The sequence below is a fragment of the Poromitra crassiceps genome (genome assembly GCF_964638095.1).
Source record: "Poromitra crassiceps genome assembly, chromosome: 6".
NCBI classification, from domain to species: Eukaryota; Metazoa; Chordata; class Actinopteri; order Beryciformes; family Melamphaidae; genus Poromitra; species Poromitra crassiceps.
Window position 1 is genome coordinate 27,193,693 of NC_139627.1, and position 15,680 is coordinate 27,209,372.

General features: G+C 43.6%; 1 protein-coding gene across 1 annotated transcript in view; it reads left to right on the plus strand.

Annotated features, from left to right (window-relative positions):
* The window catches only part of LOC310777823 (nck-associated protein 5-like), a 62,061-nt gene that overhangs the window by 11,886 nt on the left and 34,495 nt on the right, over positions 1-15,680 (plus strand). Inside the window, exons 4-6 of the mRNA XM_083638176.1 lie at positions 3,591-3,659; positions 7,597-7,635; positions 8,074-8,193. Coding sequence (XP_083494302.1) covers positions 3,591-3,659; positions 7,597-7,635; positions 8,074-8,193 — 228 coding nt within the window. The remainder of the gene's footprint in view (positions 1-3,590; positions 3,660-7,596; positions 7,636-8,073; positions 8,194-15,680) is intronic.

The following is a 15,680-nucleotide window of genomic DNA, read 5'->3' on the forward strand; positions in this document are numbered from 1 at the left end:
AAAACATATCCATCCAAGTGATTTATTTTTGTATTCTGTCTTTTCTTTTTCTTTCCTTTTTTTAATAAGTAAAAGACCAGTGAGAGTGAGTGCAGTGAGAATACGTTGGAGACATTGCACAGTATCTTCAAATAGGACAGATAATTAACTCCACTTGCTTCAGTAATGCTACAGATGCAAAAAATTTCAATTGGCTCTGGGCCATTCAGCTGTCAGCCAAGATCCTTGGCAGATTAAACAAAGATAAAACAGAAACTTAACACAATATACTTAAACATAACTTAAAGTTATAATCTGGAAGATTTCAGTTTTCTTGTCCCTGACAACACCTATGGCCATGAGCAGTAATTGTAGGTGAGAGCCAACAGTGCCACATACGTGAAGTTTTTTTCTCTCTCCTCAATAGAGAGGCAAAGTGACTGCCTACTTCCTGCTTCAGCACTTTACCAGAGATTTTCATCCGCCATTTCTTTTCCCATAGACATTTCGTAAAATGCTTATAAAAAGAGTTTTACTGGTTCAAACCAAACATTCAGCTAACGCTATAATCGGGAGAGACCATAGAACATTTCACTCGGACCAAAACTTTGAAAAAATATTTTCTTCAAACCTGCGTTTTGGCCCGAGTGAAATGTTATGTGATCTCTCCTGTTTCTAAATATATCTGTACCATTCCACTTTGGCTCTCTATGCATTCAAGTTGGCCAGTGGGGGCGGTAATGCAACACTTGGATGCCAACCTCCACACAACTCAAAAGAAGAAGAAGTTGGTCAGCGGTGCGTTATTATGGATCCCACTGGATCATCGCTATGACACGTGGGCGGCTGGGTGCAGAGTGTGTGTGTGTGTGTGTGTGTGTGTGTGTGTGTGTGTGTGTGTGTGTGTGTGTGTGTGTGTGTGTGTGTGTGTGTGTGTGTGTGTGTGTGTGTGTGTGTGTGTGTGTGTGTGTGTGTGTGTGTGTGTGTGTGTGTGTGTGTGTGTGTGTGTGTGTGTGTGTGTGTGTGTGTGTGTGTGTGTGGGAGATTTGAGCTGTCAAAAGGGAACGAAAGGCTCACTCCTGGACAATCCCGGTGGCGCAGGGTGTGTTCTGCCCAAATCTCCAGTGGGATCATAATAACGCAGAAACAACAGCAACTTGTTCCTACTCCGCCTACCCTCTCTGGCGGGTGCTGGGGTGATGGGAAACACCTCAAGAACTGTGCGCCGCTTGTGATATCTTTTTTGTTTGTTTGTTTTTAGTTTGGGGCGCGGGAAAGGTGTCGCCACAGACAGAAGTTCATAAATGTTGCAATACAGAGAGATGCAAGAGCTTTCATCAATGGGCCATAGGCTCAATCACCATTGTCTTAACTCAGTTGGCGATATATAGTGACTTTACAGACATTTATTTACATGAAAATCTTCTGGATTATCACTTTAACATAACATAACTTAAACCTGTTCAGCCTCTAAACACTATGGATATCATTAGTTTCTCTAAAGCAATGTCCCTTATGATGTAACAAAGTTCAGTTTTTTGCAGTACCAACTAAAGATTGCTGCCACTGTACCTCATTCCAAAATAAATAAATAATTAATACTATACAGTAAGTGTAAGTAAGTATGTAAATGTTGAATAGCATTGAAAAGAAGTGAAATTAGCATATGCCATCATTGTCAGACGCCCCCCCCCCCATTTGTTTTTGTTTTTTCCACTTTTCTTTAGGGAGTCTACTGTAAAATGTTAAGCCTGATTAGATGAAGATTAACAGGTGACTTGCTTCCCCCCCCAATGAATAATGTGTAAATCAATAGAGCTAATTTGTAAAGGTGAAGTACCATCACATCGATAGCAGATGTAGGAACACAACACATTTTTATAAGGCTCAAGTACTTAAAGTTCAGGCTCATCACTTGGATCATCCATGACCTTTAGCTGGCCGGTCTGGCAGCCTCTGTGCCTCCAGGCCGAGTCGTGGCCTTTTAAACACTCACTGCCCTAAGGTGTTCTTCCTAAGAAAAGATCAACTCCATGCTCTTGTGTGGATTCATACAACCAACCAGTCTCTGGGAAATTAATGGATGCCATTTTATCCAACCAGTGCTACTGAACCAGATAATACAGAGACGTGATTTCCATTGGCCGTATAGCCCTCGGTTAGTTTGTAGCCGATGCAGAAAATGTGGAGGTAAGCGGTGCCTGGAAGGCCGTTTGTTCCCCTCTGTGATCCAGCCGAGTTCAGTGACAACAGGCTGTGTGTTCACAGTCACACTGGGGCCATTTTCAGATATTCGCACGACGAGATTACGTACAAAGTCAATGCAAACGCACGAGCAGATTAGATTTCACCCCGGGCGACAAGAATGAGACGAGATACGATTTTTTTTTGCCTCATCGCCCATACGAGCAAATTCACGCGAGTGAAGCGTTCCTTTCACCTTTGTGTGAACGTACAGTAGGCTTAGGCTTGATTCACCTCCTGTGTTCCCGAATTCTGTTCCCCGATGGGAAAAAAAAACCTTTAATACCCTCTAGTAATTGAATTGCACCTACTGTATCTTAAAGTCAGGCTCACAGGTACAGGGAAGCTCTGCAGAGTGACGTTTGGACACTTGAAATTTGTAGCATTGTGCATTTACATTTCATTACGTCATTTGGCAGATGTTTTATCCACAGCGCCTTACAACATCACATTTTGTAAACAGTAGAGAAAATAACTTTGCAAAACAATCTATGACAGCTACAACTTTTTGAAGGAATAGAGTAGCACTTAGTACATTGAGAAGGATTTGTTTTAGAGCAGAAGTAACAACCAACTCACCAAAACTGCTACAACAATCAAGTGTTCTGACAAGACAGAGAAGCAGAGCAGACAGGTCTAAACAGCATCCTTCTCCATGGAGACTTCAAATCCCACAGTGCCCTGGGGAGATTGTCTCTGTATCAAAGCTGACCACTATTGAATGATGCTTTCCGCTACTAGAATAAATAGTGTGATCCTCCCACGCGCTACGTCCTGCTGGTGAAACCCCTCGCTGTCAGGTGAAAAAAAGCAGCTGGTGACTGCACATGTATCGGAGGAAGCATGTGCTAGTCTACAACTCTCCCCAGATCAGCAGAGCAACGACCGGAACAGGGAATTGGCCAAGTACAATTTGAAAGAGCAAAAAAAGAAGAAAAAGAAGAAGAAGAAGCACACATCAACACATCAAGGCAAAAAACAGAAAGAAAATGCCACGGGCATTTGTCTCATGTCATAATGTTGTGAGGCTACTTTCCAAAGAAGAGAATAATGTCAAAAGCTTATATTAGTCACTCAGTTTGTTTGAACTGGAATCTCATGGCCATGTTACGTGCAGCGTATGCTTCGTGACGTTTGCTGCATCGCACCGGCTGCGCACATGTAGCGTGCCAGGCTGGGCGAGCATGCGTAGCGTGCAAGCTGCATCTGCGACGAAGGCAAACCAACAAATGAGCACTGGCAGTTCAGCAGATTAGGCAGCGAGGGACGCTAGAAAGGAGTGCTCAATTTCTAGTTTTTATAATAGGGCAGCACATCCAAACATCATCTATATGTTCTGTTTAGCTGTCTGTCTTTTGCCTTTACAGGTGGAGAACTCTGCTCTGTCGATTGAGAACGACAACCAGAGGAAGCAGTATGAACACTGTCTGGACGAGGTGAGTGATACTATTTCCAGCACTTTAACAAGGAACACATAAAGCTCGAGTGCGTAGCTTTTACTGTATATAATGAACGTCCATTACATAAACCATTGCCAACGAGTTCCCATAATGCTGATTAAGCCTATCAGCACCACATCTAACTCTCTCTGTATTCCACAGTAGACCAGAGTTTTCAATCTGTTGTCGTCCGGCGACATTCTCGCACTAGCCTGGAGCATGCGCATCAGAGACTTCCGTTCCGGCCTAGCCGGAAATTTCCGCTTAGCCTTCTGCTAACTTGAATAGGGATAAATAATGCAGTCGTGTGACTCTTCTAGTCCTATACTTTCCAAATGTTATCGGACCGAATGTATCAAATTCTGAAGTAAAAAACTCAAAAATATTTGTCCACTGATTTACAGCCCTGATGGAGTAGGCTACGGCTAGGCTTTGACAAATGCTGCATTTATGTGCTGCTCGGATTGTCCCCTTTCCCGAGTTGGCAAGTCGTTCTCCCTTGGTGTGTTCATTAGCTTTTAAATGGTAATGTGGGAAACAACATGGACGCTACAAAGAATATCTGTTGTATTTTATTGTTAAGTGTTTAAACGACATGTAGATAGCGGTTTCCAGGTTTGCGTGACAACAAAGAGCAAAGGAAATGGACAGGAACTCATTCTCCCGACACCACATTAATGCAGTGCACATACTCTCACTACCAGAGGTGCCAGAAGGGGGAGACAAAGCTTCTGAACTACAGAAGTTACCCACTCCAGCTTTAAAGTCACAATGAAACTGCATTTTGGCAGCATATGGCTCCCACAATGTATTTCCTGTTAAAACAGAATATTGTGGCGGAACAAAATGCGGGGGTGGGAGGGGCATTCAAAAGTCTAAACCAATGGAAGATCAGTTAGGGAGAGAGATTTTTTATATTTTATTGGTTGGAATTTTTATGTTGTCTCCTCCTGGTACACAATGATGTCACAATCAAAGATTTTGCATTTTCCAGGAAGTATGGTAATGCCATTTTGATATAAAAAAAAAAAACAGTATTTTTCTTTCTTTCTTTTTAATCAAATAGAATAATTGTCCAATAGGTTTCATGATTTTTATTGTTTGATTTTGATTGATATTTATTGTATCTTTTTATATACTATATAATTCTGCCATAGTAAAACCAAAGGAAAAGTTCCATGTGTGCACCATAATGGCATTTCTATTGTATTCTATTGGAAATTGTCTGTACCCTTTCAGATTCTATCCCATGACAGTCTCAGCCCTTGTAAAAAAAAAAAGAAGAGTAAAAAAGTCACCAATGAATAGAATATCATGACTGTTGGCTGAAACTGCATATCCTCCAATTCTAGCAGCTTTCTAGCATACATTTTGAGTTTATCCAATGAGGTTTTAAAGGGTCTTATCTTATAATAAGAATAAGCCAAACAATGAATGAGTAGAATTTTCTCAACCCATAGAAGACAATATAAATCCTTCAATTGAGGTGAAAATCAACAAAAGTTAAGACGCTAATTATGTAGTCTCTTAAAACAGACTGTCTCATCTACATCCGGCGAATGCAGCTATTCTCCCCTACGAAGTACAGACGGTATGGCGGAAGCATTTGAAAATTGCGGAAGCCAACTCGTCTGTTCTAAGAGACTACTAATTATGCTGAATGCTCCATTGATACCTATTTTAAACTTTAGGCCGCCAGAGACAGACAGAAAGACAGACAGAGTTATCTGAGGCCACAGAATCTGAGATAGCTATCAGTTTCTAAGCGCTCTCTCTCTCACACATGCACGCGCACGCACGCACGCACACACACACACACACACACACACACACACACACACACACACACACACACACACACACACACACACAATTAGCCTATCTATGGAGTTAGTGAGGTCCATAGAGGAAAGGCCCAGAGAAGTATACATCTCTAATAGAAGCAGACAGACAATAGAGCCTCCCTGCCCAGGGGGAATAGCTCCTGTTGCATTGCTTCTTCCCTTCCTCATTTGTCCCTCCATCTATCCTCCATGCCACTGTCCAACCCCCTCCCCCCCCACTAATGGGATTGTTACCATGGAGATCGTTGGCATCCCCCTCCTTACGGGACAATTAAAGCATTCTGGAGTTGCTGCTGTGGGATCAATTTATCTTCTTGTGTTTTTGAGTTATGCGCATTGGTCTTTTTTGGGCGAGCGTTCAGAAAACCTGTATTTCAGATTGTCTTTTTTCTTTTGAAATCCAGAATAAGAAGTAAAGTAAAAACGGCAATTTCTTCATCATCTTCCATATGGAGGCATGAAAACATTGAATAGAAAAAGAGTGAATTCAGTCAATTTTCTCCTCATTTGATCAAGGCAAGCAAATAGATGAAGTAGAAGAACAGCTGCTCTCATCTCTCATGACTATTTTTTGTATTTGTTTAATACTGATGTAGTTTTGCCTCGAGTTTCTAATATGCTCCCATTCGCTCCCAACAACATATCAGAAGATCCATTTAATGACTGAAGGCAATTGCTGTGTGCTGTTAGTCTATTGACTCTGTGATGCAACATTTGGTAAATTTCTCTTAAAACAAACAGCAACTCGCACTCAAAAACGACATCTTATACAGCTGTAGATCGGTAATAAGGATAGTAATAACAATAAACTATTTATTTTGCATCGTTCAAAACAATGTTACAAAGTGATTTACTGAAACCAATTAACAAAATCAACATCATTGCATCAAGGGAAGGAAAATGCAAAACATACAAAAACATGCAAGATTCTCTGTTTTTTTCTGGATTATTTAATACATTTTCTAGTTTCTCTGCATCTCAAACATCCACAGAAATTAGTGAAATATGATCCATTGAAAGATAAAGAGCAGGGGCTCTATCTTCCCACTGGCCTTAGGCGCTAAACTGGCGCTAAACGCAAAACAACACGCTTTGCGCCTGCCTCGGGAAGATAGCATAATATTTTTAGGCCCCGAAATGCGCTTTACGCCGAAGAGGCGTGGCATAGTGCCAGAATAGGCCAGAATGGGTGTTTCGGCCTTAAATACCGGCCTAACGCTATCTTCCCCCTGCCGTTAATTTAGCGTTTAGCGCTTTTCAAAACCAGGCCTTATTCAGTGCGCCGGGGATTTGTGCGTAATTACGTGCAGGTCTCCTCTGCCATCTCACTATCTCTCCCCCCCTCTCTCTCTCTCACTCCCTCTCTCTCGCGCGTCAGACAGGCACAATGACCGATGAAAAAAAAAGTTGTTATACCGTAGTTCTGAGCCCCTGTCATCTAGAGACTGTTGCATCATCCTACCTGTGCAGTGGGGAAGAAGAAAAGGTAGCGAGAGAAAACGATATCATTCTGCCTAAACTTTCACCAATCTAATCTCATCATGACATCCAGGGATAGGCTATATTTTTCTAGCCGATGCGTTTAGAACATTCTTTTCACTTTGATCTTGCTATAGTGTAGCGTATTTACATGCTTGCTGTATTTAAACTGCAGTGAGATTGGTTTGAGAAGCATAATAATATGGAATAATATATATGGAGACAAACGGGGATGAAAGAGGGAGGGGGGGGGCTCAGAGCGCTTTGGTCGGGCTTTTCTGACCGGATTGGATCGCTCCGTGGAATGGAACATGAAAGGGACATTGTGATTCGTTTACTGCACTTCTCCAATGAGCACGGTGTGAATAATTCTACCCTTAAAAGGCGTGGTTATAATGCTTAAGGCCGCGTGTAGCGCCGACACGAGAATAGGCACTGCGCCGGTCCACGCCCACTAATATAGGCTGCGCCTGCCGCTAAGTGCTAATTTAAGGCCAGTGGGACGATAGGGGCCCAGATGTTTTTTTTAGACCAATCAGCCACATATTCAGCCTTACAGTATCTGTTATCTGTTCCCCTTTGTTTTACATATTTCACTTCCTTTCTTCTAGGTGGCGAATCAGGTGGTCCAAGCGCTCCTCACACAGAAGGTGTGTCTTTGTCTATATATTGAAACTTAATCCAGTCAGCCATTGCAATCAGTCGGTAACAATGACTAGTGTGAGATAGCCAACCAATCACCTCCACCATAGTCTCATTTGTGTACGGTAATCACAGTAAGATATTTCAATTAATTTGCTGATGATATACTGTATTGATGTTTGTAAATGCTACACAAAGCACCTTTCAACATTTTCTCAATGACAATAGCTGTCATGAGAGGAAACTGAAAAATATGCATTGAATACATTTTTCTTCCCTCCCTCTAGTTTAAAGAAGATTTAGAGCATTTGAATACAGTACATGAGTACAATATTCTGTAGCTCTTAAATTGGTTATTAAATCATCACCTGTATTTCTTTGAAAAGGTCACAGTCAGTACAATCCCTTGCTTACTGTACTTGTCTCTTTTTTCGGGGTGTTTGTAGGACCTGAAAGAGGAATGTGTGAAGCTGCGGACACGTGTGTTTGACTTGGAGCAACAGAATCGCATTCTGAGTGTGCTGTTTCAACAACGTGTCAAAATGTCCATGAGTCCTGTCTCCCAGGTAGGCCCAAATGGTGTGATTGATAGATACAGACACTGACAGACAGAGTACGCTTCAAGGCTGTTTGAATTTTACATGAGCAGCGCTCCACTTCTGAAGGTTACTAACTTTACAAAGGCCCTAAAAATAGAAGGTAAACTACTTTAAGTTAAAATGTTAGTCTGCTTTTTCATTTCTTTTCCTCAAAGGTTTCACACTCACATTCAGTTAGAAGTGGAAATGGGTTCATTTTGCCTTATATTAGTTAATATTAGTGCAGTGTCACGGTGGGCTGCTCCAGTGCACCAGAGGTCATCAGACAAGCTTTATGTTTTAAGATTCCACTTAAGATTCCATTGCATTTCCATTGAAGATTTTTCTTCCTTTGGCATTTTCCCCTTAATTATATAGGACAGTAGATGGACAGGAAAGGTAGAGCGAGAGAGAGAGAGAGCGAGAGAGAGAGAGCGAGAGAGAGAGAGCGAGCGAGCAATGATGCGACAAAGGGCCACGGGTTGGATTCGAACCTGGGCCGGCCGTGGGAAGGACTAAGGGTACGTTCAGACAGGTTCCGGCGACATGGTGAAAACATTCTGGGCCCCCATCCATTTCCCCCCCCCCAATATTTTATTTTGATTTTTTCCTTAGAACACAAACAAAAAAAACAAGCTCAGACAGTAAAAGAAAGAAAAGAAGAAGAAAAAGGCATATATATATATACATACTGTATATGTGTACATAGACGGGCTACCAGCTGTGTAAAGTGCTTATGTGCTTATCAAAGATGTTGTGCATGGGGTTCCACGCAAGGGGGCCACGAAAAATCAGCCGGGCGAGTCACCTGCCACTCCCAACCTCGTCAAAGTAACCAAAAAACGGGTCCCAGATAGTTGAGAATCTTTTAATCGTTGGCTCTCAGGAACCTGAGTCTCTCCATCCGTATAACAAAGATCATCTACTCACCAGGTGGTGACAAAGGGTAAATAACAGCCTTTTGTGTTGTACTGTATGTAGCCTCTACAGTATTTATGTTTTTGTTTTAACTACAAACATAAATAAACGTCAACTTGAAACTATGTTTCCACTACAACACACAGCCTATAATATTATAGCCTATATTTATTTAAAAAAAAAATTGGCCCGGCTGACAGCCCGGTACCGGTCGGTTGGGGACCACTGCCTTAGAGTACCAATCAAATATTTTGGCCCAGAATCCCGTTCCCCGTGAATCCCAGTGATAACCAGAAGGCATGAGACAGTGTGCCCTCTGACACTTGACACCTGTCACACAGTGGTGAGACAGAAGGGAAGATCTTGTGCCACTTATGCTTGGAATAGTGAAGACATGGCCCGATCCATTTTAATGGGGGTAGTGCGTTTTGGCTGCGGTGGTGGGCGCAGTGGGGGTCTGTGTTAAAAAAAATGGGAGCGGCCCTCCGGTGGAAAAGTTGGAACAGCCTCAACTTTTGGAGAAACGGAACCTGACATCACGCTGTGGTGGCCAATCACATAGACGCATAAACACGCACGCACGCACGCACGCACGCACGCACACACACACACACACACACACACACACACACACACACACACACACACACACACACACACACTCTGTTTCACTCACTCAGTTGCTTTCTCTCTTACTTTTTTCCTTCTCTGTAACTTATCTCTCTCCGGCTACGGGAGAAGCAGTCCAGTGCGTCATGTTTTATCCAGCATGTCGTTCATTTGATTTCCTCAATCCAGTGTTTACTGTGCAACTGTGAAGTGGCTCCTATAGTATATCCTATAGTAAATGATTTTAGGAATATATTGGCAGCAGTGTGTCTGTGTGTGCTTCGTTCAGCAAGAGAACAGAATGGTTACCAAAAGATTTATTGTGAAGAACTTACAGATACAGCCGTGACTTCTGAGAGAGAGAGTGAAGAGAAGAAAAGAATTAAGAAGAGACGAGATATTGAAACAGACAGAGCAGAGGCGTGCATGCGTGTGTGTGTGTGTGTGTGTGTGTGTGTGTGTGTGTGTGTGTGTGTGTGTGTGTGTGTGTGTGTGTGTGTTATTGGCAAGCTGCAGCATGACATCGGGTACGTTGCATCCCCCAAAAGTAGGGATGTACTTTCTCGCCGTACGACCGCTGCGTGTTTTTCACGCAGCTCAAAAAGGTCCGACCTTGTTGTTTGTCCGAGTCGCTCGCTGCTTTCGCCTTCCATGGTTCGCAAGGAAAAAACAGCTCTTTTTTTGGTTCCAGCTAAGAACCTATTTAAAACTTAGGTTCGGGAACCGGAACAGGCACAGAATTCTTGTTCCTGTGCAGCCCTTTTTGTCTAATGAGCACAGTCTGGCCTCCTGCACAAATTGAGCAGACTGCCTACAGAGAGAACACTACCAAGACAGGAGATCATGGCCTTTGTCTTGCCAGAAAGCAGGGAGCAAAGAGGCCAAAATCCATCCGACTCTGTTGGATTCCTCTGTCCCAGCGGCAGAGAAATACTCCAAAAATGAAATACATGTCACTTCATTATCCCCATCACTGGCAATGAAGACTGGAGGATGGAAGGAGGGAGGGATGGAGAGGTGGGGGGGTTGATGGTGGAGAGGTAACACTTGTTGTGGATCAATTTGCTAGACAACACTGAGGTAATGATGATGTATGAATTATTGAAATGTGTTTTTGTTTTTCACCTTGAGACACACACATGCTTATTAGAGTATTGGAATTCAGTGCCAGAGCAACACTTGCGAGGTTTTGTGTAAGGCTGTTAAACAGGCCAGATCCTCACATGAACTCTAGAGTAGAACTGGAGTTAAAGGAAAAGTTGATTGTATGATGAAGTCAAGTCAAGTCAAGTCAAGTTTATTTATATAGCCCTAATTCACAAGCATGTCTCAGAGGGCTTCACAGAAAGTATGTCTAGCTGATTCTAGCTAACACACAGTAACAAGAATATACAGAATAAAGATAACATTTGAACATTTGAAGAAAGCAGGAGAGTGGAGGAGGGAGGGAGAGGGGGGAGGTGGGGAGAAAATAGGAAATGTGGAGAGGTGGGAGGGCGCAGGGGAAGGAGAGCAGTGGGAATGTGAGAGAGGGGAGAGGACAGAGAGGAGGAGAGAAACAGAGAAGGAGAGGTGGAAGGGTACAGGGGAGGTAGAGTAGAGGTAGGGTCTAGGGTGGAGGGAGGGAGGGAGGAGAGGGGGGAGGTGGGGGGGAAATAGGAAATGTGGAGGAGGAGAGAACAGGGGAGGAGAGATGAGGGTGCAGGGGAGGGAGAGCCAGGGTAGGGGTAGGGTCTAGGGTTGGGGGAGGGGAGGGAGTAGGATACGGGCCCGGATTAGGGCGAGGGTGGGGAGAAATGGGAAATGTGGAGGAGGAGAGAACAGAGAAGGAGAGGGTGCAGGGGAGGGAGAGCAGGGGGAATGTGAGAGGGAGGAGGGGGCAGAGAGGAGGAGAGAACAGAGAAGGAGAGGTGGGAGGGCGCAGGGGAAGGAGAGCAGTGGGAATGTGAGAGAGGGGAGAGGACAGAGAGGAGGAGAGAACAGAGAAGGAGAGATGGGAGGGTACAGGGGAGGTAGAGTAGAGGTAGGGTCTAGGGTGGAGGGAGGGAGTAGGATACGGGCCCGGATTAGGGCGAGGGTGGGGAGAAAATGGGAAATGTGGAGGAGGAGAGAACAGAGAAGGAGAGGTGGGAGGGTGCAGGGGAAGGAGAGCAGGGGGAATGTGAGAGAGGGGGGAGGACAGAGAGTAGAGGTGCAGGGGAAGGAGAGCAGGGGGAATGTGAGAGAAGGGAGAGCAGGAAGTGGCAGGGATTCAGGAAAATAGGGGAGAAGAGGAGAAGGGGCAGAGGGGGGGGAGAATGAGGAGAGAGCAGGAGAAGGGAGGGGGGGGCGGTGGGATGTGGGGGAGGAAAGAGCATGGAAAGAGAGGAGAACAAGAAGGGGGAAGAAGGGAAGAAGCGGGGAAAGGGGGAAAGAGAGGGGGGGGGGAGAAGATCAGACAACTGACTACTCTAAGCATTAACCAGAGCTAACTGGGACATAGTATCTAGCTAATCTACAGCCTAATCTGGCCTATCCTACCCTGCTCTAGTCTGATTTTAGCCTGAACACTAACAGGTCAGCCTTAGGCTGTAGCTAATCTATCGCCTACCTAAGCTGTTCTAAACCAACCGGCAGCCCTCGACCAGTGATGAAGAGCACCGATGCCCCCCGACCCGGCCCCCGCCCACATATGGCGTGGGAGGGAAGGCCAGGCCGGGACACAGCGGCACCCCCTCACCCCCAGTGAACGCAAGAAAACCTTTCCACCATATGGATCGCCGCATGGATTGCCCCAGTGACTTGGCTGAGGAGGAACCTTGTGAGGTCGTTGTGCTAGGGGCCAATTGCTGCGGCCCAGGCGGACCCAGCCCCCACGCGACCCGCCCCCCCAGCCCCCAGCCACCAGCATAGTGACTGAGAGCGTGAGAGCAGGCCACGCGGGGGACGGGCCCACCCACCAGGCCACAGCAGCGGACCCCCATCTGGGGACTCCCCTCCGAGACAGGCCGAGAGATGCCGGGCTAAACCATGCACAGAGTTTCCGATAATGAAACTCTGTGAATGGTTTAATATGGAAATAAAATGTACAAGAGAACAGAAAATTGAAAATGTAAAAAGAGTCCAACAGAAAGGATATAGAAATGTAATTTTTAAATTATCCTAAGATCAGGGAAGGGAGTTGAAAATCTAAAAAGTAGAGTCCAAAAAGAAATAGAAAATGCAGTCTTTAAGTGTTCGTAGGTTTAGAGAATACTAGTTAATTAGCTAGGTGACAAAAGGGTAACAAGATTGGGAGTTCCATGAGGATGATCTGAGGAATCCAAGAGTCCGCGTTGTTGAGGCTGGGGGGGGGGGGGGGGGGGGGTCCCCCCCTTCCCTTAGGCAGGCAGGTGACCAGGATGATGAGGATAGGGGTCGGTGGTGGTGAAGAGCCCGGGGTGTCAGACAGTAGATGGAGTAGCGGGTAGATGGCCTAGGGTGACGACAGGTGGCTAGGGCGATGACGGCCGGACCTAGGGCTGCAGCGGCGGGGGTGTACGTCAGGCCAATGAAGGACACCTGAGGGGGAGAGAGAGAAGAGAGCGGGGGAATCTGCGCAGAGGTGGAACTAACTCTATAGACAACAATAAAATTAGGTCAAAACAAAATTTATTAGGATTTTTTAGGATGACTAATACTATACTGCTAATTCAGGTCTAGGTAGTCTAGGTCTAAGTTTAGACTGATACTGCTGGCTTGTGATAGCCCGCTCAGCAGTTCAGGACTAAGTTTATTCACCAGCTATTTGATTTTATATCTGAGCTACTGGATCGGCTGATGCCATATTATTAAATTAGGTCAAGTCTATGTTTATACTGATACTGCTGGCTTGAGACAGCCCGCTCAGCAGTTCAGGACTAAGTTTATTCACCAGCTATTTGATTTTATATCTGAGCTACTGGATCGGCTGATGCCATATTATTAAATTAGATCAAGTCTAAGTTTATACTGATACTGCTGGCTTGAGATAGCCCGCTCAGCAGTTCAGGACTAAGTTTATTCACCAGCTATTTGATTTTATATCTGAGCTACTGGATCGGCTGATGCCATATTATTAAATTAGGTCAAGTCTATGTTTATACTGATACTGCTGGCTTGAGACAGCCCGCTCAGCAGTTCAGGACTAAGTTTATTCACCAGCTATTTGATTTTATATCTGAGCTACTGGATCGGCTGATGCCATATTATTAAATTAGGTCAAGTCTAAGTTTATATCAGTCAAACTGATTTGTTCGTTTGAAGTATTTAAAAATGTGTCTCTTGATTTTGATTGATCTGCTGTGTGTGGACTCACAACACCTGCAGTAAACAAAACAGATGAAAGCACGATCAGTAGTGAGGCTGTATAAGCCAGTATAGGAGGAGCCTCCTATCCTGGCTTAGGAGGAGTACTCCTCCTATCCTGGCTTTTAGACAGCCTCAGAGGAAAGGAAAGGAGAGTAAACAAATCAAGAAATTAATAAATAATTTCATACTAATTATTCATTAATGATTGCTTGCTTACTAAACTAATTTACCGTACTGTTTCATTGCTCACAATGAACTAGTTATCACCAACATTTAACAGAGATATCATCATCATCATCATCAGTATATAAATGGGAGCTAGGGCTCTGTCTGTTTCTCTGTGTCTCTGTCCCACTGTGATGTCATAAATCCCACTGTGACATCATCAGTGATGTCATAAATCCCACTGTGATGTCATAAATCTCTCATAAATCCCACTGATGAAATCCCACTGTGACATCATCAGTGATGTCATAAATCCCACTGTGACTTTGTCTTTGTCTTTATTTAAGATCCCCAGCTATTCTTCCTGGGGTCAAACAACTTGCATAGTTTCAAGATATCAAACAACTTGCATAGTTTCAAGATATCACATACAAAATTTACATTCTGTATAAAAAAATACATTCTGTACAAACGGTACAATTTCGGATATTACATACATACATACATACATAGATACATACATACATACTGTACCTTTCAAGATATTGCATACATCAGAATTACCTACATACCATTACAGATGTGTAGAATATACATAAAACTACATCACATATTATGTATACCTATATATATATATATACCATTACCATATGTGACACCAGCTGGTGTTTTGACCCTCAATTAGGCCTAGGGCATTTTTCTGATTTTTACAGATTCTGAAATGGCAGACTGTAAGCTTTCAAATGATGTGTCACACATTGTAATCTGAAAAAAATTGAAGGAGATATGCTTATTTGATTGTTCACAATCTGGGAAGGTCTGGGGAGAAGAAACCTGAGAAAACCCCTCTCAAAGATTGTGAACTTTTCACACCTGGATGAGCCAGGCAGGGGGGAGTTAACAATGGCTCCTCATTTACATTGACCACTCCCAAACCATTAAGCAGTCAGTCTCTGTCACTGAGAATGACAGATGAGAGAGAGAGAGAGTGCACACAACTGTGGGTAATTTATTTTCACTATTATTCCACTATTATTCCATCCATAAGTAACAGAATAATAGATGGTCATGGGTGTCATACATTTCTGTATTAAAATATCTAAAAGCAAAAATGGGGGTATGCGGTCTATTTTTAGGTGAAGTTTTGATGTGAAAGTTTGAGAACTATTGACCTTTTCCTTAAAGTTGTAAGCAGAAAACATATACCATTCAGTCAGTGAAAATGTGAAAATAAACTACAAAAATATTATCCTAAAAAGGCATTTATTATAACAAAAGGCATTTAATATAAAACCAATATTCAGTAATACCAGAGATGCTCACAGGTCATTTTTTGCAAGTCAAAGTCAAGTTTCAAGTCTTTGGTCACAAGTCCAAGTCAAGTCTCAGGTCTTTGGTCACAAGTCCAAGTCAAGTCTCAAGTATCTTATGGATGAGCGTTCTATCATCTGCTGCATGCCATCTGGTCTGCTTAG